The following is a 24,359-nucleotide window of genomic DNA, read 5'->3' on the forward strand; positions in this document are numbered from 1 at the left end:
TGTGGTCAGTTTTTTCCTGCCAGAAGGTTTCTGATTCCCAGATGATAGAGCTCTGTGTGCATTCACATAAAGAGCCTAGAAAATTGCCAGTTCATTTCTTCCATTTTGAAAGGTCTCTATACTAGAAGTCATTTAAATTGATAAAAGGTACTTCAGCTCTTTTCCAAGGGTGAGAAGGAAGGATAATCTGAAATAATTGGCTGTTTTAAGATACAGAAGCTACTGTCAAAGCTTACCCTAATTGTATAGTTAAGTTTCCATAAGTGTCTTATAAATCATTGGGCTAAAAGCCATATCATCCTTATATCCATGTACCAGCCTCTGGATGCTTCTCTTCTTGAAACAATACTCTTGCTATTTCTTTAAACTAATTGAACCTTTTGACTTTCTCTGTAATTTGACACAGTAACCTTTAAAAAGGGGGAAAGAATTTCCTCCCAGGTTACAAAGAAAATCAGAAAGCCAGACTTGACAAATAATTGTTTTAAAAAACAATAACTAAAAGATTATTTGATTATTCTTGCATATCTTCTTCCAGTCAAGAATCTAATCTTTGTTGGAAAACTGAATAATGTTAATAACTGAACTGAATACAGCAAATGTCCAGAGGAAGTTGTTTATGAAATTAAATAACTTTTTCTATGAGATTAAAATAGCCTTTGACCCAAGAGGTATTCTTGTCACTTTTGTCAGTGATACTGCTAAGGCAATAATTGACGTTCTTTTTCACTTTCATGAAACCTCTTTTGCCCCAGGGGTCTGTGGTTGCCCCTGTACCAGCTGCCTCAGAAGCAGGGCTTCTCTGGAGCCTTTCTTGAGGTCATACGGACGTGTTTTCACCTAGAGAACTTCCACTTTCGGCAGATCAACAGCACATGGAAATGTTGCCAGGTTATTTCTGGCCTGTTCTGCTTAGGAATGACATCATACTGTATGCATTCCAAAGACTAAACCTCTGTATTGATTCTTTTTTTCATTCATCAGGTGATGGCATTCTTGCAATCTTTTTAAAATACAAACACGTCTTACGTTCTGTAGATAGGCCAAGCTCAGAAGCACAAAAAAGTTAGATGTGCTGATGTGTAAATCTGGGGGTCTAAGGTGGGTTTTTTTCTGCACTTTCCAAAACGCTGCCTTTTATATATGTGTCTGTTTATGTTAGAGTACGCTAATCAAATAGTATTTAATCAAATATTGTTAGCTGCTTGTGCTGATTGCAAGAATTTTTAGAAAACCAGAATGTGAGATGCTTCAAACATTGCATGGCTTTTGTTTCTTAAAAGCTATGTCTATTTTTTTTTTCCCTTCAGCAACTTCCAACCCTGTTACACCTAAGCCACCTCTGTTCAATACCTTGCTTTATTCCTTGGTGCCTATAATGGGAATTGCAGTGATTGTGCTCTTCTCGTTTTGGATGTACAGACACCACAAGCTCGCGTATCCTCCAGTGCTCGTTCCCACCCAGGTAAGTCGCTACGTTATGGTTTTGGTTTTTTGAATGGTAAAACCATTTGCTGGAGAGGAGGGGAGAGAAAGGGGTGTGCATCTGTCACGTGGCTGAAGTCTGTTACTTTCCTGGTTTGGAGGTGCTAATGTTTGCTATCCCCAAAAGCAGAAAATTAAGCTTTACTTAAAATAACCTTTAATTAGTCTTTGGTCAATGTATGAGCAACTGCTTAATGTTTTTACGCATCTGTGTGTTTGGGAAGAGGAAAACTGAGTACACAACTTCAGAGGGTAAAGATGTAGTATTGCTTGACAGCTGTGGGAAGTTTGGACTCCCACAGAGTTAAAAGTTGTGTACAGGTGGAGCTTTATGTAATGCTTAGTTTAAAGCAAAAATGAAGGAGAAATGCTAGTTCATACTGGCAACTTGCAGCAAATAGAAAACAGTAATTAGTAGAGGCTTAACTATTTTTACAAAAACATGGAAGTGGGATGCCAGTATCAGTTAAAGGGAATGTAAAGAAAATCTTCAGCACAGTTCCAGAGCTTAGCTCAGTTTGTGCCCTTATCTTTCTTCTCTTCCTTGTTTATGTATTTTGTGTTTTGTCTTAAAATGTTTTAGTTTCAGCAATGTTTGGGTTTTACTTAGAAAATATTATGAGATTGTGGTCTCCAAATTTTGAAATGTAAACCGGCTGTGTTGCATCAAAACAAACCTTTTTTTGGCTGCATGTGTGTAGTTCCTGCTGTTGTCAGGCTCCAGCTGATTCTGTAGGTGTCATTAATATTAATACTAGCATTCCTCTTCCTTCTGTTATATCTAGAGATTTAATTGATGTTAGAAGGCCTTTATGAAAAGAGTTAAGGTGGCAAATTCTTCAGACTGAAGTAGGAAAGATGAAGAAATTGTAGTGGAAATAGAGAAACAACTTGACCAGAGTCCCACAACACTTGGGTTTTTACCGTAGGAATTGAGCTTAAGTTTCCTAACTCAGTACAGTGACCACTCAGAATACATTGCCTCTCATACAATGATGATATGATGATGCTATTTGTGATTAAATAAAACTAAACCACTTGTTATTTTTGGTAGGATTGCATTTAAAAAGCATTTGGATGTATTCGCTCTGTACTGCCAGCTTCTGTGATATTTTCAGTGTTACTGCTTGGCTTCAGGGTGTTCCAGGAAGCAGTGTTGCCTGTGCTTGATAAATAAAATTGTTTTGGTTTCAGTTTCGTACTAATAGAGAAGAAAAATTTGGGGGGAGACAGTGGACATATGTTCTTGCCAAATGAAAGAACATAATTTAGAGGAAAAAAGTATGTTTCCTGTCCTTGCAGAAAGTATTGCAGATCCTCGAACTTCGTGCAATCTGCTATGTTATGTTAGCATAATTACTTCATCCGTCTCAATTTTTATGTATTTGGGACTTTACATCAACCTAGTAGCCTTCGCTGTAAGATCCAATTCATAACTACTGGTTGCATGAATAATTTCAGCATGTGATTTCCTTTTACACTTAAAGAAATTAAGTAATCGATAAAGTGATAGAAAAGCAAGCGTTAAACGTGTGAGATATCAAGGACTTGAATTTTGGTCCTCTTCCTCCTTTATATTGCAGTTCTCTTCTTGCGGGGTTTGTTTGGTACAGGAGTGGACACGTCATAAATTTTTAATAAATAGGATAATCGCCTCTTTTGTTAATGCTGAGATTTTATCTGTTGGGATAAGTATATGTTGGTGCTTGAGCTGGTTATGGTGTAATAACATTTTCCTATCTTGTGGTGAATAGGCATTAAGGTTTGATGTGGAAAGTCAGGAAAAGCTACTTCTGCCTGAAAAACTAAATTAAATTATTATGGAAATAGAATGTATAAATATTCTCCCATATGCAGCAGAGCAGTATTTCCCACTTCAAATTTGATTAGAGCTGATTCGAACAGGAGGCAGGGGAAGCAGGAAGAAAGGGTAAAGTATTAGTAGTCTTATAACCACGAAACAAACATTTAAATATTTATGCAATTAGTATATTAAATATTAATATTATGTTTAATAATTAGGGCATGAGTAGAGTTTGTAGGCAAATGGATTCTTGTAGAAATCTTTCTGCAGCAAATGCTAGAATGGATGCGTCACATGCATAGCAGATACTCTCTAGAAAACAGGGTTTTCTCTGTATGATACACAGATACAGGTTATCTCGTTTTACTCAGTTTATTCCCAGAAGGCAGTGGAAACACTTAGGTGCAGTACGCCCTGGTATTCATCTTTCTGTCAGTAAAAATTAAGGGATAGATGAGGAATAAGCAAAAGACAGAAATGAGGAAATGCTGACGAGTGAGAAATTTGGGAGCAATTAGGAGATGAAGGGATGGTAAGTAAAAAACATCAGAGAACAAAAGGGAAAGAAATTGTTTGGAATACTTAAAAAAAAAAAAAAAAAAAAAAGGAAGAAATATGCTAGATGAAACTTTTGAACCTGTAGTGAAATATGAAGGACATAGCTGAGAAAATGCAGGCAACTTCGATTTTCTTTTGAAAGTAAAATTGTTTCATGGTACGTGCTCATCCCACGCAGGCAGCTCCTACACAGACCGAGCTCAGCTCTCAGCTGCATGGATTAACGTAACTTTATATTTCCTTGGAATGTACAGGCAATTCTTGTGGAATTTCATGCAGTAGAACTAGTTGATATGTTTGAAAGATTAGAAACCAGGAGATAGTTTTTTGTTTTCTCCTTCCACGTTTCATTCTGGCATTCTTTCAGGTGTTTGGGTAGAGAGGTGGAGGGTTGCAGGAGTAGGTAACTGCGGAGATCCGAGGGAGAGGAGCTGGGACAGCCCCGTGTGCTCCGGGATGCTGCTGCCCGTGCAGGGACCTGCTCTTGCTCTGCTGCTCCCATTAGCCTTGGCTCACCCACTGCTTTGTCTCTGGTTTGTGCTGGTGACTGTATGCCTCACGTTACTCTCTGGGTGCTCTCCAGTTAAAGCTGTCAAGTTTTTAAAAAAGTCTGTCACTCTTCAAATTCTTAAATGAGTTATTAACAACTGTCACTTTGCTAAATACGTGTGTGTATGTAGAATGATTTGAAAGAACTATTTCATTTTCTTATTTATATTTGATTTAATCATGCAGCAAATGGATATTCATGTCTGATCAAACTTACCAAAGAATGATGAGTATGTTGAGTACTCAAATCTGTGTGTTTGTGTAAAGAAAGAGTTACTCTCACCCAGTTAATTTCCACTCAGAAGCATCAAGTACCCCAAAAATGAAACGCAAAGGCTTTCACTACCGCATCAGGTGTAGTTTAGGTTTCCCCACAGCATCCTGCTAACCTTCCTGGTGGAAATAGGAACACGGATGGCAAGGAGTTGGTATGTTATGCTCATTTATTTTTTTACATCTCTTGAGCTTGGGCCAGAGTTGTCAGTCAATGCTAATTACAACTGTGGTGTTACCACTCTGTCAGCTGATGGAGAGGACCAGAACCTGTTTTATAGCGTAGCTGACACAAGTAACACATTTGGGTTTTATCAGTTCACAGAGCTGTGGCTCCCAACATTTTACATCCATACTGTGCAAAGAGAGATTAACCTCTTCTCCTTTTTCTTGAGTGCCCAAGTTATGAATATCTTATTGGATCACAGAGTTGCTTTTTTTGTTTTGGGTTGTTTTTAAAATACGAGTCATATGTTGAGAGGGTTGCAGAAAAGTGTCACAGATTCGCATAATGTCATTTTTCTTCGTAACCTATTTTTGTGCTTTCTTTTGAAATGTTTGACATTAACTTGGGTCAAAGAAGCTTCATGTTTTTAATCACAAAGCACAAGAAAGCCCTGATCTAGGCCTGTTTGGTGTTGCCAGGGATTTAAAAATCTGGAATGCAGAGATCCTACTTGAACTGTGGCTGTCTATTACGAGTGTCCATAAAATGCAGCTTGGTTGCTTGGAATTAACATTTCTTTCTCTTCTCAGAGAGAATAATGACGTAGTTGAAAAATATGACTACATCTTCTGCTTTTAACCTCCTATATATCACTTGCTTTAAGGTTTTCACGCAGTATTCCCTGTACTGAGCACAATAATGTTCTTTTGGGATATTTGGGTTTTTTTACCCCATAGGATTGAACCTCACTGCTCCTATATATATGTGTGTTTGTGCTGTGTGAACCAAGAATTAAGAATAATTGAAGCACATGTATCAAATATAAAGAGATACTGATTTTATCACAAAATTTTTTTTGAGTGTCAAAAATACTCTGATTTTGGTTGATGACAATTTTGGTGTGGCTCCCTTCGCTACCATACTGTGGTAGTCTGTCTTCAGAGTATCTTTTCCTGAAGACACCCAAGTATGACTAGATCTTTGTAGCGATGTCATGTTTTTCATGTTTCAGTTTTAAGAAATCAGAATTAAAGCCAGTATCAGATAACGTGAGGTGGATAACGATGGAACAAATCTCTAGCAGTGGCAGATGCAAGATTCTGAACTACTGATTACAGGTCTGACTGTGTGTGTAGCAGTGGAAAAACAAATTCTGTCTTGGAAACTAATAGGAAAAGAACGTGTAACAAACCAAGCACTGCTCTTTGCTGCAGTTTTTGACCTCAGACATCTGGTCTAGACCACCAGACCCGTGCCAAGGAGTTTTTGGTGCATGTGTGTGTAACTTGAATTGTTTGTTTACAAAAAGTAATTAGTAATGGGAAAAATTTCATGGTTGGCATGGGAAAATATTTTAATTTATTGTTTTTATTCTCTAAATTAACTTTTAGCACATCAAATAATCTACCTGGTGCCCTTAAAATTTGGGGGATAATCTTTATCCCAGTGACACACTGGGAAAATTGCAGTTGGATGTTGAAGAAGAGTGCAGAAATAAATCAAGTGTTAGGTTTTTTCCTCCAGCCACCTTTTTTTTCTGGTTGTTACAGATATTAGAAATACTATAACACTTGAAAAATGAAGAATAAGAAAGGGAGAGATGTTTTTACAAGGACTTATTCCAAATGTAGGAAGATAAGTAGCTACTGGAAAAAATATATAGGGGAGAAGCCAGGTGTTTATATGAAATGGGAAAAGAGATTGATCAACGAAGAAAAGCTGGAGCTTAGAAAGAGGAAGAATAAAAAAAAAATAGTTGAAGACTGAGTTGGAGCTTGTGGCTAGCTAGGAAGGAGTTAAGTTTGGGTACGTATCGGTGGCTAATGAATTATTAACATCCAGTGAGTGGCAATGGTGGTATTAAAAAGAAGTAACTGAATGATCTCGAGATTTGGGTTGCTCTGGTTGTGTGCATGACTTCACACTTTTTAATACTGTATTTCATATCTTCAGGACTAACAAGAATTTCTTCTGTAGCTGATGACAATCAATAGCTGGAATGGCACAGGAGAAGGATCTGGTGCTGTCCTTTGTGGTACTGTGAGGCACAACCATGTTAGGGTTATGTAAAGGAGAGAAAACAAACCAAAGCCATGGGTGTAGGGTACTGGAAGAATGCAGTTCCTTAATTAAAGCCTTATACGGAGGGAAAAATTAGTGGGACATGTAATTAAAAACCATGTACATAAAGTGACGCCTGCTTTTTCAGTGCTCAGTATGCAACCAGATGTCCAAAACTCAGGTTCTAATTCTAAATCTTCAGAGCTTTAAATTTTTTTTAAAAAAAGTATTTTCTCAAATTCCTAATTTTCTTTCAGAATGAGCTATCTCCATTTAAATAAACCATAAATGCAGCTGTATTTTATTTTATTTTTTAAAATCTTCAAGAGATAAGAAAATGCAAATGCGGACTTAGAGTATCTTATCCTGAATGGCAGCCTGAAGGGAACTTTAAAATACAATTTAAAAAAAAAGTTTCAAATGTATTTATATAGTGCACTTGAAGTTACTTTGTGCTTTTGCATTCCTTCAAGCAAAGCATTGTTTTATAAACCTTATGCTTTCAGTACTGTACCTCATTCCTGGCTTTAGTATTAAAAATAATCTATATTATCAAGGCCACATGTAGATTGTAGTCTCTGTGCTTTGGAACGGTCACAGGAAGGCTGAAATAGGGATCTCTGAAGTCTGCAGTCGGGTACTCTGCCTTCAGGAGCTTTTTAATAATTTTCCATAATGCAGTGCAGTTTGCTGCGTACTCTTAGATGTGCTGTCCTGGATGTTTTAGATTGGTGCCTTTCAGGTCATCTTTGCCATCACTAAATGGATGGGAATTGCACGTTTCACAAAGTATACAAAAGTAACTCGTTTTACCTAGCATCCAAAGAAGTTGAAGGAGTGTGGGTGAACATGCAGGTGTCATATTTTGGCTACTAGTTAGGAAGAAATGAAGGAATTGGCGCGATAAATTTGTAATACAATGATTTGCATTTATTTTGAACACCATGCTCATAAAGTTTTTTTGTAACGTGTTTGAAGTTCGGAATATGGTTGTGGATAGCCGAGATTTTGGAAAAGACCACAGTGCTTGGGGTTTTTTTGGTCTGATTGGTTACAAATACCGCAGTCATTTCCCTAATCCCTGATAAAACCTTCAGAAGTAGCGTTCAGACAGTGCACATAGGAAGTTTATGTGTTTATATACATTTGTGTGTACATGACAGCTGTTTTGGGGGAGGTTTAATTGCTGCCAGGTTTAATTTATAAGAGTTGTATTAATTCCTGAAATAAGAAAGCACATTTTTGCATTTCTGTGATAGCCTGATACTGTTTGAACTGGTGATACTTCCATTTCTAATGAAAAGTCTGATGTGGTGGTCTGTTGTCTGAAGGGAAGGACAGCGACTTCAAAATCAGAAGGTCCATTGATGTGCGTAAATCTCTCTGAAAATTTTCACACGTGTCTAATTTATTAGTGTTTGAGGGAAGCTGATCCCCTTAAAGTAGTGAGAGGCATGGGAGAGGACTCTTATTTATCAGTTTCACGTGTGCAGTTTCTCATTATGGTAAGAGTAGAAAGGTTGGATTCCTGTATTTTTTCATTATTTCTGAGGAATTGACATAATTCTTTGGAGCTGGAGAATTTTAATAACAAATAAGCCTGAAAAAAATGACTAATAAACCTTTTACAGCCATAGGAAAGACGTTGGAGTAACTATTTCCTACAAGCAATGCTTTTTAATTCTTTTCACAGTTATTGTCTGTTCTTTGACTACTTGAGTTAGCAGAAACACGAGTACCCAGAGATATTTCTGTTACTCTGTCCAGTAGCTGTTTCCTATCAGATTGAATAATATTTTTATTTTGCTTGGCTACTGTTTTGGGCAAAGGAATACGGAGGCCTTGGAGGAGGAAGTTCTTCCAGTAACTGTGCCTGTGGTTTGTGGAGTTTATGCTGCAGAATCTTACTTGTAGTAAGAAGTACACGTGGAATAGCCGTCATTCCATGGGAACCCCAGCTCATAGAGTTGAAGGTGAAGATGATCAGCTGCTCTGAAAGGGTGTTTGGGTTTTTTTTCCCCTTACAAAATGCTCAAAAATATTTGCAGGCTGTACAGGTCCTGCAGGAATCTGCTTCCAACTCTTGGGCGTTATCCTCATCTCCAGTGGTCTGAGGGGAGAGATCCTGTTGGGCTCCAGCGTTCCTTAGTGCTCTGTCGTTGGCAGCAAGCTAACTACAGTATTGATAAATCTGACTCCCAGCTCATCTAGTCTTCAAGAAATACTTTAGCCCATCTATTATTAATTATTTAGATAATGCTAAGTGTGTGCTAGACAGCTCTCAAGCACAGAGAAAAGCCTCTGGTTGGCCCTACACTCTGTAGCATCCCAAGAACGTAAAGACTGAGTGTAAAGAAATGGATGATTGCTGTTCCGTGGCAACTGAATATTCCGAGTGTTTGAGTCTCGTGCTCTCACAACATCCTCTGATCAAATTATAAAGGACAAAGGAGATGACTGAGGTGGAAAGCACAGGAGGAAGAACAGAGGTGTCTCAGTGCTTCCCTGCTTGAGTGGCAATGAGATTCTTCCATAGAGAGGAGATGAAAGTAACACAAATAAGTTTGTGCTGTTAAAACATGTTTAAAGTTTCAGTAACAGTGCTCTGAGACTTAGGTTTTTAGAATGGATTTAATTCCACAGTCTGTAAACTCACGTGCCTTGTTTGAAAGAGTCTTTAATATTGTCACCTCCCTTTATGTTGGATGTAGCATTTTCAAGTTGTCTTGTTCCAGTTACGCCTCTGGCATGCCAGATTGATTGGTTAAATCTAGTCATGTAGCCCTAACATATGATGACTTATTTGTTTATAACGTTTAGTTATGACTTAGACATGAAAAAGTTTTCTATTTTCCCCAGCTTCCTACTAATGACAGTAAATTTTACGAAATGCAACGCTGTCCTCTAGTGTGCAGTTGTCAACATTACAAGGAATAAGTTTGCATAACTTGTGTTTGTTTCATTTTCTGCATCTGTTTATATCCTGTTCTGTAGTAACACCAATGTTTATACACCTACAGTGGACAATTCTGGGTTTAGTAGTATGATCAATTCAGCTGATGGTCTGTATAATAATATTATTTTTGCCTGGTTTTCGTTGCTAACATCAATGATGGATTTTTTTATTTTAAATGATCTGTTATTAGTATAGGAAAGTATTGCTAGAAGTTGTTAATTCACAATTTGCTTTGTCTCTTTCTGATAAGCTGTTTTTTCATCCCATTCTTGGTATAAATAGTAATTTCTTTTGCCTGTGTTTTTTCCCCTCTCTACAAGCACGCCTTTCATATAATGATTGAGGTAAGATGCATTGATGTTTGTTCATGGTTATGGAACTTTCTGTGGACATGTAAGAAGTTGTTTTGGTATAAATTACATGTTTTTAGTATTTTGGACAAGAAATTGATAAGCATGCCTGGCTTAAAAATATAGATCTAGTCTACTGTTTGTACATTTCATAGAATTTACTCTAGTTTCTCAGGCTGTCAAGTTGAATGTCTGCAGAGATTGATCATGAAATACACCAGGCATAGTCAGTTTGTGGTTCTTCAACTAAAGACCAGCTCGTTTGTGTCACTTCCACCCTAGTTCCACATCAGATGAGCGGTGGTAGTGGCTGTGCTGGTGCAGGGTTTGCTGGTAACCTCAGTCTGGGGTGGTGGGAGCAGTGCAGCTGGCAGCGACTGAGTGTCTCTCTGTGGTGGGGTGCCCTGGCAGCAGAGGGCACATCCAGCCCACTTCTGTCCTGTCTTTGGGTATCTGTTGTCATCTCCCACCTGCGAACTGCCTGTACCTGTTTGAGGTGTGTGGTCTTCGTGTTGTGATTCGGGGTGATGTGATGGTGCTTTGTGTGATGCAGGAGCTCGGAGAAGTAAATATTTCTTCAGTACTAAGTCTCTACTCTGACTTTTTCACTGGTCAGAAGTTATTTTCGCTCATATTTTCAAATGAAGTGTCAGTAATTTAATGCAAGTAACTGAAAACTGTTAATTCAGAAACTCGGTTATTATTGCTAGGCTTTAAATTGCATATTGAAAAAGTCAATATTTGAGTTGTAACATGAATGCTCAATTTCCAGTGTCTCTATAGGTCTCTAATAGCTGAAATGTCTTGTAAATGTAATTTAGAAGAAGATAGAATGGTGCCATTTAAATGTTATCCTGAATATCTCGCATCTATAAAGATTTATCAGAGTTACTTCTATTTGTATTACTGTTTTGCTTCAAATGACCTATTTTCAGTTAGGGAAGAAGCTGAAGTATCCTGCCTACAAGTAACTACTTTGTTTCTTATTTTGGGGAATAGATTTGCTATGTACGATAAAATAGAGGGTTTTGTGGGGTAAAAGACAAATTGCTGCCTTTTAAAAGGAGTGTAGTTTAATACAAATCACAGTGCCCGTTTTGGAATAATAATAAAAGTTACGAATTCTCACTCCCTTTACTGTATTTAGATCTTAACTTTCCAGATCATCTGGTTGCAAATGAACCAGTCTCAGACTAGAAGGAAACAACCAAGACAGTCATCAGGCTCTTTCCATGAGAACTTGTCAGCCATATTCACAATATAAGCTGTAAAATAAATGTCATCAAAAGGAAGTATTTCACCATTTGACAAAGAAAACTCACTTTGTGCTCTGGAAGCTTGAGAACTTGTTTATATTTTGGAGTCAGGAGAGAGAAGTGTGTCTATTTACAACCCCATTTGGATAATTGGCCCTTTTTTCCCTTCTGGTACGTGATGGGTCACCTGATTCAGTTGCCATACGTGACACGTGACTGAAGATAACCTCAAGTATGGACAGACTGTGTTGGGACATGCCATAAACGATTTATTCAGTTGGCCATATTTTAACCACAGTTGTAGTTTCATGTTTGTTAAGCTTCTCTGTGATCTTGAGAACCACTCGTGAAGTCACTGAAGGAAACCTGTTTCTGGAAGTTACCGTTCTTTAATGAGTATTTTTCTTTCTGTTCTTTTTCTGGTATGACTAGTATGCACTGACAGCTGACTGAACTCCCAACTACAAAAACCAACACCAAAAAGCTCTGTTTGAGATTTGAAAGCATGACAGGGTACAGCATAACTAGGTGTCTGTCCATGATTTTGAGATCACCATACAACCCGACCTCACAGTTGTAATGCTCAATGGCTTTGATACTCAATGTCAGACGAGTAAAGCCGACTTGTCTGACTGTTGTGCTTTGTATGACCCAGTCAGTTCAAGTGCTTTTTGCTGATGTAGCTGCTTCTGCTTTTTAGCTGGCAGTAGGTCATTGTGCAGCAGGAACATTCTTGCTGACTGCCCTGGGGTGAGGACAGAGGGTGTCTGAGACATTGGAGGACTTGGGATGAAGTGACATGGGCCAGTGGCTCACTGCTCCCAAAGAGAGCCCTGCTTCCTTCTGCCTTGCCGTGCTGCTTCTGTTAACCTGGGACTTGTTACAGGCTGATTCAGGTTACTAAACTATCAGAAAACTAACCTGATTTTAAAAATGAATAAAAACTTTCAGGCAATATTGCCTTGAATTGCTGCGTGGTCAAACAAGTACCAGAATCAGTCCAAGGGAAGGGACAGGGAAAGCTCAGGAATGAGAGATTGGGCCCTTATTTTTTTGACAGCTATAGCAAGCTGTTAGACTTACATATCCACATAATATCCTCACTGGCATTAGATGGTCATCCTTGGCACCACAGAGGTGATTTTAAAAAGCCATACAAAAATAATTGTGCCTGTAGCATATTAAACACTTTCGCTTAGAAGCAGAGCAAGTTGAAAATATTGTCAAGGAATGTTTCTGTATAAAAGTGGTACCTGTAGTTTTAGAATAAATGCCTGTTGATTTTAACAAAGTTGTTTAGGGAAAAAAAAAGTAAAAAAATTGGAAGACTGTTCTTAGTTATGTTAACAGATGGCAGTTATACTTTCAGTTTAGAATCAGGGTTTGTTTTGATTTGGGGGGAGATGTTGCTGCTGAATAATGCTGGAAGTTTTGACTTCATAGAAAGTGTTTCAACACAAAAGGGAGATATGCAGGGAGGTTGCTATATGAGGTAGTAGGAAAATGTTTTGAAATGCCAGGATTTTCTAGGAAATACGAAATTCAGGTATATGGAAAGTACCAGGGTCTAATGTGAAAGTAAGAACCAGTTTTCACTGGCCAGTTCTTCTGAGGAGTTAGTGCCTTCTCGCATGTGGTAGGTGCTACAGTTTTTTTTCATGAAATCTTTGAGAAGTGGTGGTTTGCTTAATGTTCGATTTTAAAAAAAATTGACATAGTGTGCTTTAAAACACCAACAGGTTTCTTGGGTGGAGGGTATGGAAAGGCAAGGGAGATGTTCTAGCCTCTAAAGCAAAGTGGGATTTGGGGTTACTTCCCACCAATTGTTCTCTTAATTTAGGAAAGTCACTAGGTTCGAAACCTTGCAAAATTGCCTGATGTTAAATCCCCAGATTCTGCACAGTTCTTAGGAGCCTTAAATAGGGTTTTTTTACAAGTTGAAGTAGGCTGTTATGAGTACATTTGGGCATCTTGTTCCTAGTTTTGCTTGTAACTGCAACTGTGACAAATTGAGGACAGTGCTTTCCCTGGTGCCTGAAATGTCTGTAAAGGCTTTTGGCACAGAATGAAAGACAGCACGGGAGGGGAGGGAGAACTTAACTCTTAAACTTCATTTTCTGTATTGTTGTTTGGCCAGTTCAGACCCTGCAGTTTTGATGTAACAACTTTTAAGCGTCTGTCACTGCCATATTTACAAAAGGATTTCATACTTCTTTGAGGATAGTATTGTAACTGTCTCTCATTTGAATTTTGGAATTGTTTCAAGTTAGAGAAAAACTTTGGTGTTTTCTTTTAGAGCTACTAATTTGTGGAATTAGGTTACAGTTTCTTTAAATTGCTGCAAAGCCATCTCTCTATGAAACTTGTTCTCTTCGAAGGATTTGTTGCTTAATAAGAAACGAGAGAATGGTGGTTTATTCCTGCACTTGAGCTCCTTGAAAGTTGTGTTGGATACAGAAGCACTTGTCTCCATTCTCGTAATAGTAGAGTGTACTTAAAGCCACAGTTGTTCAGAAAAATGTGTTTTTAACGTGCATAAGGTATTTATGTTGCTGACTGAAGTGCTCAAACTTAACTATTAGTTGAGTGCTCTCATTTATTTTGTAGAAGCAACTACTCCAGTGTTTTCCATTCTTTCTCTTTAGAACAGCATTGCAGCTGCAAGTGTTTGGGGAAAAACCAGAGAAGCCTAGTGCATGTTTTGGAGGTTTTCTTGAACAGGAGACTTGAGGGGGTTTTCCACTGTATTCTGCAGTGTGGATGTAATTTCAAAGCGACATCTCTACCTTTATTTCAATGTTTCTTTCTTTCATGTGTAATACTGAGACTTGTGATAGAATTGTGTGGTCTCCATAGACCTGCAGTGCCACCAAAAGCAGTGGTTCACCCCTTCCCAGCTGTGCTCTACCAGTCTGCCCTCATGCCATCACCGCTGGCATTGGCGTTCGCAGTTCTCTGCAGTCATTTGGACTAAGGAACAAGTCGTGGTTTAAACTGATCTCAGGGGATGTGGAAGGAAGGTGGTGGCAGTATTGGTTTCTCATGGTGACGTTATTGGCAATTCTCCTTAGTGACCACACCAGAACTTACTTTCCTGCGGAAAGCAGGGATCAGACAGATGCCATTTCTCTGGTTCTGTGCATAGGGTGATATTCTTTGATGCAGAGGCATGTGTGAATGGGTCTGATGTATTTGTTTGTGGTAGGGAAGGGGCTGACGTAGGTACAAGCTGGTCTGGTGTGGTGGAGTGGAGAGAAAAGGACAGCCCAGAAAGAAGCACATCTTTGGCAATAAAGTTGAAAATCTGCTTGTTACTTTCAGATGATGTGTATGATACAGAATATGTGAGAGATGTATAAAATATAAAATGCACGGTATTCAGTAAGCTGTCACAGTTTCTTTCCCAGAAAGGGAAATTGTTTAGATCTGTAGTAAGATTGGTGATATGGAAGCTGCATCTCACTTGCAGTTGTACTTCCCAGATCGTGGTGTCATATTTGGAAAGGGATGGTTGGGCTAGCCCCTCAGTAAACACTGTAAAATGTGACAGGGTCATCTCTTAAATGTAATTCCAGTTCTGTTTCTGGGGTGCAGCCAAGAACTCATGTTTCAGAAACATATCGGTGATCTGCGCTAGCAAAAGCTGGGAGCAATGGAGGTGGGTCAGCAGGTTGAAGCATCGGTGCGGCGGTTCCTCACGCCGCTCTTGGTGTGGCTCGGGGGGCCGACTGTGGAGACGATGATGTTGGGTCTCCCCTGCCAGATGGCTGCACTGTGCATGGGGGTCAGAGGGTTTGGAGTGGAAAAAAAGTTAGTTGTGTCCTGGGAGACCTCGTAGTGTTATTGGCTGCCTATGTACTGGTTTGCAACCTTATGACCCCAGTAAGCAGTGGAGGTTTTGAAGTAGAGCTGTGCTGGTGTCGGCTCAACAGCTGGTGAGAACGGAACCAGTAGGTGGTAACTAGAGTGAGGGGTTGATTTCACCTCTGCATGGCTGCCCCCAACCGCCTCGCTAACGTAGACATCCTCTGGTTCCTGGCTGGTGGCTGGAGATGGACTTTGTGGCTGTGTGGAGTCATGAGGCCAGTGAACTAAAGGGTTAAACAGGTCACACGTTGTGTCAAAGGAATGAACAGACCAAAAAAAACCCTGAAACATATCAAGGGTGCTCACTTTAATTCTACCTCTTGGAAAAAAGTAACAAGTAAAGCTTGATTATCTTTATTCCTTAATTTCTGTGGTGCTTTTCCACCTGGCTAGACAGATGGTACCGTACCTGTCGTCACGCTGTCGCTTGTGCATTAGCTCTGAGCATGTTCTACCATCCCATTTTTCTTTCCTGTTGAGGAGGGTTGATGTTTTATTTTTTGGTTTGTTGGAGAGCATTTGTTGCAAGGGGGTTGGGTATACGATTCCAAGTCTCTTTCAGTTAACGAGCCTGTATTTCTGGTGCTGTTGTCACAGATAGCACCTATAACAGCAAAATGAATTAATGGTTTTCAACTGATTTCAGGATCCTGGACCACCACCGCCTTCACCGTTGATGGGGTTGAAGCCACTGCAGCTGCTAGAGATCAAAGCCAGGGGAAGATTTGGTTGTGTATGGAAAGCTCAACTACTAAATGAGTACGTTGCGGTCAAAATATTCCCTATTCAGGTAAGCAGAAGTTCTTAGTGTCCTGTGTTGCTTGTAATATCATCACGTTAAATCAGCTTTTCTGGTCACAATACGAGGCTTTTATTTTAGAGAATTTTCAGTAAATACTGTAAATGTAGATAGTTGAAATAAATGTAGTGAGATGAAAAATGGGCAGGTAGAGTTTTATTGAATTAAAACCAGTATTTTAGTGCAGCAAACATATTATTGAAACGTAAACTCTGTGAACTTTATGGGTATTCGTAGTCATAAAAATACGTATTTGGCATGAATAGTTTTGAGCAGCTCTCACACACCTCTCGATCAGTTGAGAAGAATTTGTTAGTATTTTTTAAATTAAATTGTACCTGGCAGGAACGTCCTGGAGTGCACACCCATAAGGTGCTTGTTCCAATTAAATACGCCTCAATTAAATGAGATAATATTTACTTCCCAGCAAACACTCTCTGAAAGCCATGTTTTAGAACAGATTGTGCTCAGGATTTTAAGATCCAGTCGAGTTAAAGGATACAAAGTGGTCATAGGCAATGATATTAGGGTAGTTTTTTACATCAATTAAAAACATCCAACGTGCTTGTGTTTTCTGAGGATGAACCACAGGGTCACTGGCTAAATAAATACACCTGCAGGTTCTTACTCTTCCAGGAGAAATGGCATGTATTTGTGCTGCTTTTAGCCATCAGCACACCATAAACTAAATCTGAGACTTTGTTCGTTATTTTTAATGAAGGAAACCTGTTTCTAGTTCTTGATGGGGTTCTCGTAGATCAATAAAATACAAAAATTGCTCCGTGTTCCAAAGACTAAAGCAATTGTAAAGATGTGCAGTATTTAGACTCCAGTCCTAATCTACAGCTTTGTGTTTCCGTGGTTCATACCTGTGATAGTTGATGATGTTTCCAACAGTTAATGTTTGTTTACAACAAATTTGTAAGTTGTTCAGACAATTTCCCACTATATGTGAATATGTAATATGAGAATAAAAAGTTTTATATAGTTTTCTCTCTGTTAAGTCAGTAGTTTGTAGCACAAATATTGTTATTAGTTGAAACATTTGTAATTTTAAAATAATCAGCCTCACAATGGTAATAGTATACACACTGCTTTCTTTGGGTAGTAAATCCTGTCTTGCCAAAAAAAAACCCAAAACAAAACAATTTTAGTAATTTTGATAGATCATTTTCAAATGCACAGTAAATTGTGGGAGGAAACTTTTGTCAGGGAAAGCACCTCTTATTTTGGTTATTGTGGTGTTAACTCTGTGTTGTGTTGTTTAAAGGACAAGCAGTCGTGGCAGAACGAATACGAAATTTACAGTTTGCCTGGAATGAAGCACGACAACATTTTGCAGTTCATCGGCGCGGAGAAGCGAGGCACCAGCATCGACGTCGATCTCTGGTTAATCACAGCGTTTCATGAAAAGGTACCTTCAGTTCTCAGTGGAGTTTCTTTTTTTATAGTGGTGGTGGAGGGAGAACAGCCTTGGAATTTGTCCCAAATGTGAATTTGAGACAGCTAAGAAATAAAATTTAAAGTAGCTTTCACTTACTTTTAGCTTGTCTCTTTTCATTGGCTATAAATATATTTAAATTTATTTTCAGCTAACTGAGAAAGTTGTCATCAGTCTTTACTTAATAGAGCTGTTTTCTAAAACAAACAAAAATACATTCTACTTTTTTTTCTTCTTAGAATGTGTATTTTTTAATACCCCCCCATCTAAACCTATCTAAATTAAACTCCATCTTGCAGAGATTGTGGTGATTTATTTTTGTTTTACTTGTGTTAGTTGATTTGAGTCTATAAGAATTAAGTAACACATGTCAATCCTATTGTGATAACCACAATAAGAAACATGAATAGATGTAATTAAGAACATATTCACTGTTTTATTTTATCCACTTGGATTTATTTTTCTTTGTAATGGACGTAACTGTCATGAAGATGTAAGTACAAAGAGGAAAAAAAAACCAAAATCCCAAACTTAAATTTAGCACTGGCACAGGCAAAGAGGAACTGGGGAGATGTTACCTGCAGCAGGTGTGAGAAGATACAAATCTGTATAACGTGAGCATGCTCCTGCATTAGGGCTGGGTCACAGATCATATTTCTAGTATTGAATGTCACATTCTTCATTCTGGCATTTTTTTTCCCACTTATTCCTCTGCTTTAATAATTTAGAAGCCTAAAACTATCCAACTATTTAAATTTTTTGACAGAACTTCACGATCAAGTAGATAATATCAAATTAATTTCCCTTTCTGGAAAGTTGTTGCCATTTTTTTGTTTGTTTTTTGTCTGGGCTTCAAAAATCTTACTCCTGTGGGAAAAGTGACATCTGAGACAACTCTGATGGAAAATCCAGATTTATTTTTTGTATTTCATTTGTGAAGTGTAGTCGCTACGCTTTGAGAGCTCTTGGTTCGTTTTTTCCTGTCGTGTTGGCTTTTCACCCAGCAACACGTGGCACAGTGACATCTCACAAACTGGATAATGTGCAAATCCATGAAAACGTGTGCATGGAGCGGGCTGTAGAAGGGAGTTTGAAGAGAAGTGCTTCGTGTTGAGTAACTTTTACTTTGCATTATCTCCTTGTATTTATTCAGAGTGTGTATTTAACACTGGATGTATGTTGTGAAACTGGAGTTCGCTGTTGCTGGTCTGTAAGAAAAGACAGACTAAACTGTCCATCAATGAAAGGCCTTGGAGAACGGACAGCAGGGTGCTGGAAGCTGTGTCTAACCTGTAATTTCCTGTACCTGGAAGGTTATAAATCGCCCTCATAAAAGCAGAGTGGTCTTTGTAAAGAACTTATGTACCTTCAGTCTGCCTCCCGTTTCTGAGGCTGGCAGTTCAGCACAGCTCCGTGGCAAGCGTGCCGCTTGGCTTGACTTCAGGGTGCTGTTTGCTCCTGGAGGTGGTGTGTAGCTGCAGCTGGAGCCTGTTCGTTGGCTCGAGATGATGCAAAGGTTGGTCTGTTGTTGTCTAAAGCAGCAGTTGAGCGTGTGTGTACCTGTATCATCGTGTGGTCCACCAGAAGGCAGAGGAAGGCAGGCAGCCATGTCGTGTGCCGTGGTGCAGGCCAGCTAGAAGCTTTCTCTCTGAGCGGATGAGAATGAGATGGGTCTTGTAACTGTTTTTCTTCTTTGTCGTGCAGGGCTCGTTAACAGACTTCCTCAAGGCTAACGTGGTTTCCTGGAATGAGCTGTGTCACATTGCTCAGACCATGGCTAGAGGCTTGGCTTATCTTCACGAGGATATACCAGGGCTAAAAGATGGGCATAAACCTGCCATCTCACATAGGTACGGTATGTGCAAAATGTGTTCAGGTGGCTGCTGATATTTAACCTTGAGCTAATGGATGTGGAACGCACGAGTATTCAGAGAATGACTCTGGGATACCTTCCTGTCAGAATTATCAAGAGCCTCCTAAGAAAAATCTGCTCAGCCTAAGCAGAAACCTAGCTGATGGCTGGCAGAACTCGGTGTGGTGATTGTGGTTAATGGCATAAATTCTTTGTTTACACAGTTAATTATTTAACTGCCCTCTGCACTATATTAAATAATTGACATTATAGCTATTTGAAACAGCTTAAATTCTTAAATACACAAATAATACTGAATGCCTTCAGATGGAAACACGTGCTCGAAGTGGCGTTATGCCTAGTGGTGACTGTAATTGCTGGTTTTTAAGTGAGGTAGGTACAGAAAGCCAGTCATAGAAGCAGGGAGCTGAAATGATAGTGGCAACCAAAATAAAAGATAGGCACCTAGAGTAAGAGAAATACAGATTCTACAGAGCTGGGAATTTCGTGAGCAAAACAGACTGATGGTAAAATGGGGAAGGGGGAGAGGTACATACAGGACAGATGGGAATCCCTGGATCAGGTCTGTTATCTTTTGTTTCTGCAGGAAATCAGGTATCTCTGTGTTGGAAACAATCAAGGTTCATTTTTCCAAGTGTTTTGTTCCCTGTTATTTAAACAAACAAAATGAAATTATAATTGAAGTATGCAGTAACTAGATTTTCACTCCATTTCTGTATCATACATGCCTATAAATCTGTGTGTGTTTTAAAACTAATCATAAAATCGTAGTTCTAATTGCAGTCTCACGTATTTCCATAAGAATAAAGGGGTGTGCAAGCGTACTCCTAGGTTTAATTCTTATTTTTTTTATTGTTCAAATGAACTGCTGCTTTATAATTTTCTTGCCTTTTATATTTTAATGTTTTTTGTCTTACTATCTTACTTTTTCCTTAGAACTTTATACGGTATTTCGTGTTCTAGATTTCTAATTTTTTTCCTTAACTTAAAAGGGACATCAAAAGCAAGAATGTGCTGCTGAAAAATAATCTTACAGCTTGTATTGCTGATTTCGGTCTAGCTTTAAAGTTTGAGGCTGGAAAATCTGCAGGAGATACACATGGACAGGTAAAGAGCAATTTATTTACGTAAATGACAGTTGTTAACTGCGTGTGAATGGAAATTCAGCCATCCTTCATGCACAGGATACTGCGTCAACCCTATTTTTGGTGACCTTTAAGGAAGGTGGCAACTTGTGCTTTCTTCCCACAGGCTAAAAATTAAACAATTTTTAGATAATTACGGATCACAGCCTTCCCCCCCCGCCCCCATCTCATTACATGGCCTCTCTCCCCCCTTGTTTTCATTCTTGCTGGTGAATTTGGACAAGAAAGAGTGGTCTTGCTGTATGTTACTAGTTCTGAGATACTGTTCCGAAATTGAGGAATGCTGCTGGCAGCCAGTCTCTCGCTTCCTGACCTAGAACAGCCACGTTCCTGAAGCGACAGCAGTGCTAAACCAAGCACTTGTCGTGCAGCAGGGAACTGGTTTAGTACCGTGTGCTTTTAAAATAACCAGCTTGAGCTTAGAGCATTATGGTTTCTGGAAAACTTTAATTTCGTTTTAGGCAAAACTTCCCAGTTTATGGTCGAGCGACAAAAATAAAATCCCTACAATGAGATTATAAAACCTCAGTAACGCTGCTGAAGGGGAACATGGCTGTTACTGTGAAGGTCTAAATAGGGGAGAAGGTCTTGTTCAGACATGGTGTTATGTTCTGATTTATTCGTGTGACGTCATTTCATCGTTGGCTGTGGTCAAAACGAAAGGGTGTCCTGGAATTTTTCATAGAGATTTCATGTGACTTTCCCAGCATAAATGGCACTTTGGTAGCTGGTTTTCCTTTCCTATTTTTATTGCTCCTGTCAGGAGAAGAAACATAAGCAGGTTTCACAACCTCATGTGAAACTGTAATAATTCTTTTGACATGGAAAAATAAGAATAGTGGCCTTCCTGTAATCTGAAAGAAAGTAAGGAATGGCGGTGACAAATACATTGAATTGTTATGGTAATACATTATTTTAAAATATATTCAGGTTTTCCTGCTTTGTAAGTATCCTTTGTACAGCCCAGTCTATACAATTGTTTCTAATTCCTCTCACCTACTATGGGATGTAAGACTACAAGAGGACTTAGTCCTAAGCAAGGGTAACCACGGCAATTTTTAACAAAATTTAGTGCTGCTCTACCAGCTGGAGTGGTAATTGCGGTCACGTTGAGTCTCAGTGTACGCATTTTGATGCTTTTCTTTCTTTCAAGGTTGGTACAAGAAGATATATGGCTCCCGAGGTACTAGAAGGTGCTATAAACTTCCAAAGGGATGCATTTCTGAGAATAGATATGTATGCCATGGGATTAGTCCTCTGGGAATTGGCATCACGCTGTACTGCCTCAGATGGTGAGCAACGTATTTGATCTGTGGAAATATTTAATGTAGTTTGTGAGAGGTGTATTTAAAGCACGGAATTGGAAGGTAGATTGTATGAATGTCATGAAATTTGGTAAGGGTCTTGTGGGGAAGTGAGTGAAACACCAACATCACGTAGTCACTTCAATCACCTGAGTATTTGGCATCCCAAGTAAAAGTTCTCTGCGACGTGGGTACCTGTTGCGTTTCTCCTGGTCATGGTAAGGAAAAGAGGAATTACTGTGGAACTCCTCACCTCATGTGTTCCATTTCTTCTGAGTTCAGCCTGGCAGTCTGTGCCCATCAGTTTATCTTAAAATTATTGCTGCTTTTCATAAACCAAAGCTCAGGTTAGCTTAACCGTGGCATAAAAGGTATCCCACCGACACCCACTGGGAAATGGATGTCTTAACTGTTGTTCACATCTGCACAGTGACCTGTTGAGCAGTGCTGCCCGTGGAAGGTGTGTGTAAACCCTTATTGACATCAGAGATCTGTTCCCGATACAGGAAGGGAATACGAGGCTAAAAGACATGAAGATTTTTTGTAGTTCAACATATATTTTATTACAAAGAGCATCGATGCAGTTAGTCATTTTCTATAAGCATGTGCAGGGTGGCACCTTGGCCCATCCTGAGACACGGCAAGCTGCTCTTCAGGGCATGCCTCCCATGGCAGGGGGGTTGGAACTGGGTGATCTTTGAGGTCCCTTCCAAGCCAAACCGTTCTGTGATTCTATGATGCAGTCTTGCACAAGTTTCTGAGGCAGCCCCACATTCCGTATGGATTTTTCATGCCTCACTGTAAAACAGACGTATCTGAATCTCACCCAGAAGCGTGGTGCAGTCTCTCTGGCAGGTGTGGTGATTTTCCCAGAAAGTGAAGGAGACATGGGCGCAGGAGGGCAGCCCTCTTCAGTCACAGCTGCTGCTTTTCTTCCTGCAAATAGGTGGGATTTTTTTTTCGGAGGGTACCTGGTCTGTTTTGCTCAGCCTCGTCAGCCTCATCTGTAGCACACTGCTTGTTTCTTCTGTCTTCCCCCTCCTCCTTTTTCAGCCCTTGATCCGAGAGCACAAAACGTGTGTTACAGGAGCATATATCGTCTATAGAACAGGAGCATATATCGTCTATAGAACAGGAGCATATATCGTCTACAGCTCTGTAGGCTGCAGTTCAGCACATACAGTGTGTCCCTCTGCTCTGGTGAGGATGAGTATTTCACTGAGCCTTCAGCACACGTGCTGCTGTGGTGGGCTGTGTGGGTGGCAGGAGGCAGCAGTTGCTGCCCCAGGCTCGTCCTGCAGCGGAGCTGGTACGGAAAACACACATGGCTGTCGGGTGCCTGCGTGGCCATCGGATCACGAGTGCCAGCGGGCTTGAGGGGAGGAGGAGGAGGATTTATCTTTCCAAAGCTGTGGTGAGAAGATCCCAGAGCCGCCCTCCGCTGTGTTGGGAAGCTTTCAGTCACGAAGGGAGCTGGGCCTGGAGCTGAGCTCGGCTGCCGCGGGTGGGAGAGCAAAGGCTGCAGCTCCCCAAAATGCCACTGGTGCTTAATGGAAATCCCAGTGACCACTTGCTGCTGCCCTGCGGCAGGGTGAGCTGTTAGCGGCAGCAGAAAGGAAACTGCTCAGAAAGATTCTGATCATGGACCACGTCTCTAACATACCAGTCTTATTTTTTCCCCCTTTTTTTAAAAGCAGAACTTTAATGGTGCTGTAACTTCTTTTTTTTTTTTTTTTCAATCCGTAGGCCCGGTAGATGAGTACATGTTGCCATTTGAGGAAGAAATTGGCCAGCATCCCTCCCTCGAAGACATGCAGGAAGTCGTCGTTCATAAAAAGAAGAGACCTGTTTTAAGAGAGTGTTGGCAAAAACATTCTGTAAGTAGTTACTTAACCAAGTTCTTCCAAGTTCTGTCACGATTTGAATTTCAAATTTTGCTAATCCTGGGTTTGTGTTCATAATAACTGTCTTTTAGGAAGAATTTAATAATTCTAGTAAGAATTAAATGGACTGTAAACTAATAATTTCTTAATCTTCAAATATCCTCTGTCATCTTGAGTGATTTCAAAGTGAGTGATTTTTTTTTTTTTTTCACTTTCTCGGTGAAAGAAAAGACTCCTTAGAGTTATATTTTGAATATATTTAAGAAATAATAGTCTTGATTTACTGCAGGACTGCTAGAAGCTGAACGTAGTAACTGAGAGTAAGCAGTGTTGTATGAGAAACTTTGGGGATCAGCTGGGGAGGAATTGCACACTGTCCTGATTGGGTTTGTGGCTGGAGACTTGCAGTGAAGCCAGTGCTTGTTCCTGGCCCTGGTGTGTGGTGGTTTGTTTTTGTTTTTTTTTTAAAATGGGATGTTAGGAACAATAGATGATGACACTGTCTGTCTGCAAGAGCAATGAGTGTGGGTTTCCATCTGCTCCTTGCAATTAGTGGATTGCTGCAGTAGCTCAGTGTTGCTCTGGAGAA

General features: G+C 39.6%; 1 protein-coding gene across 2 annotated transcripts in view; it reads left to right on the forward strand.

The window, feature by feature from the left end:
* The window catches only part of ACVR2A (activin A receptor type 2A), a 66,020-nt gene that overhangs the window by 39,012 nt on the left and 2,649 nt on the right, over nucleotides 1–24,359 (forward strand). Inside the window, exons 4-11 of one of the 2 annotated variants that reach the window (XM_086615727.1) lie at nucleotides 1,311–1,465; nucleotides 10,173–10,196; nucleotides 15,972–16,115; nucleotides 17,395–17,538; nucleotides 19,270–19,415; nucleotides 20,431–20,545; nucleotides 21,737–21,875; nucleotides 23,634–23,764. In XM_086615727.1, coding sequence (XP_086471853.1) covers nucleotides 1,311–1,465; nucleotides 10,173–10,196; nucleotides 15,972–16,115; nucleotides 17,395–17,538; nucleotides 19,270–19,415; nucleotides 20,431–20,545; nucleotides 21,737–21,875; nucleotides 23,634–23,764 — 998 coding nt within the window. The remainder of the gene's footprint in view (nucleotides 1–1,310; nucleotides 1,466–10,172; nucleotides 10,197–15,971; nucleotides 16,116–17,394; nucleotides 17,539–19,269; nucleotides 19,416–20,430; nucleotides 20,546–21,736; nucleotides 21,876–23,633; nucleotides 23,765–24,359) is intronic. The other variant, XM_086615726.1, reaches the window with a different exon arrangement.

Source organism: Tauraco erythrolophus, chromosome 8 (genome assembly GCF_009769465.1).
Source record: "Tauraco erythrolophus isolate bTauEry1 chromosome 8, bTauEry1.pri, whole genome shotgun sequence".
NCBI classification, from domain to species: domain Eukaryota; kingdom Metazoa; phylum Chordata; class Aves; order Musophagiformes; family Musophagidae; genus Tauraco; species Tauraco erythrolophus.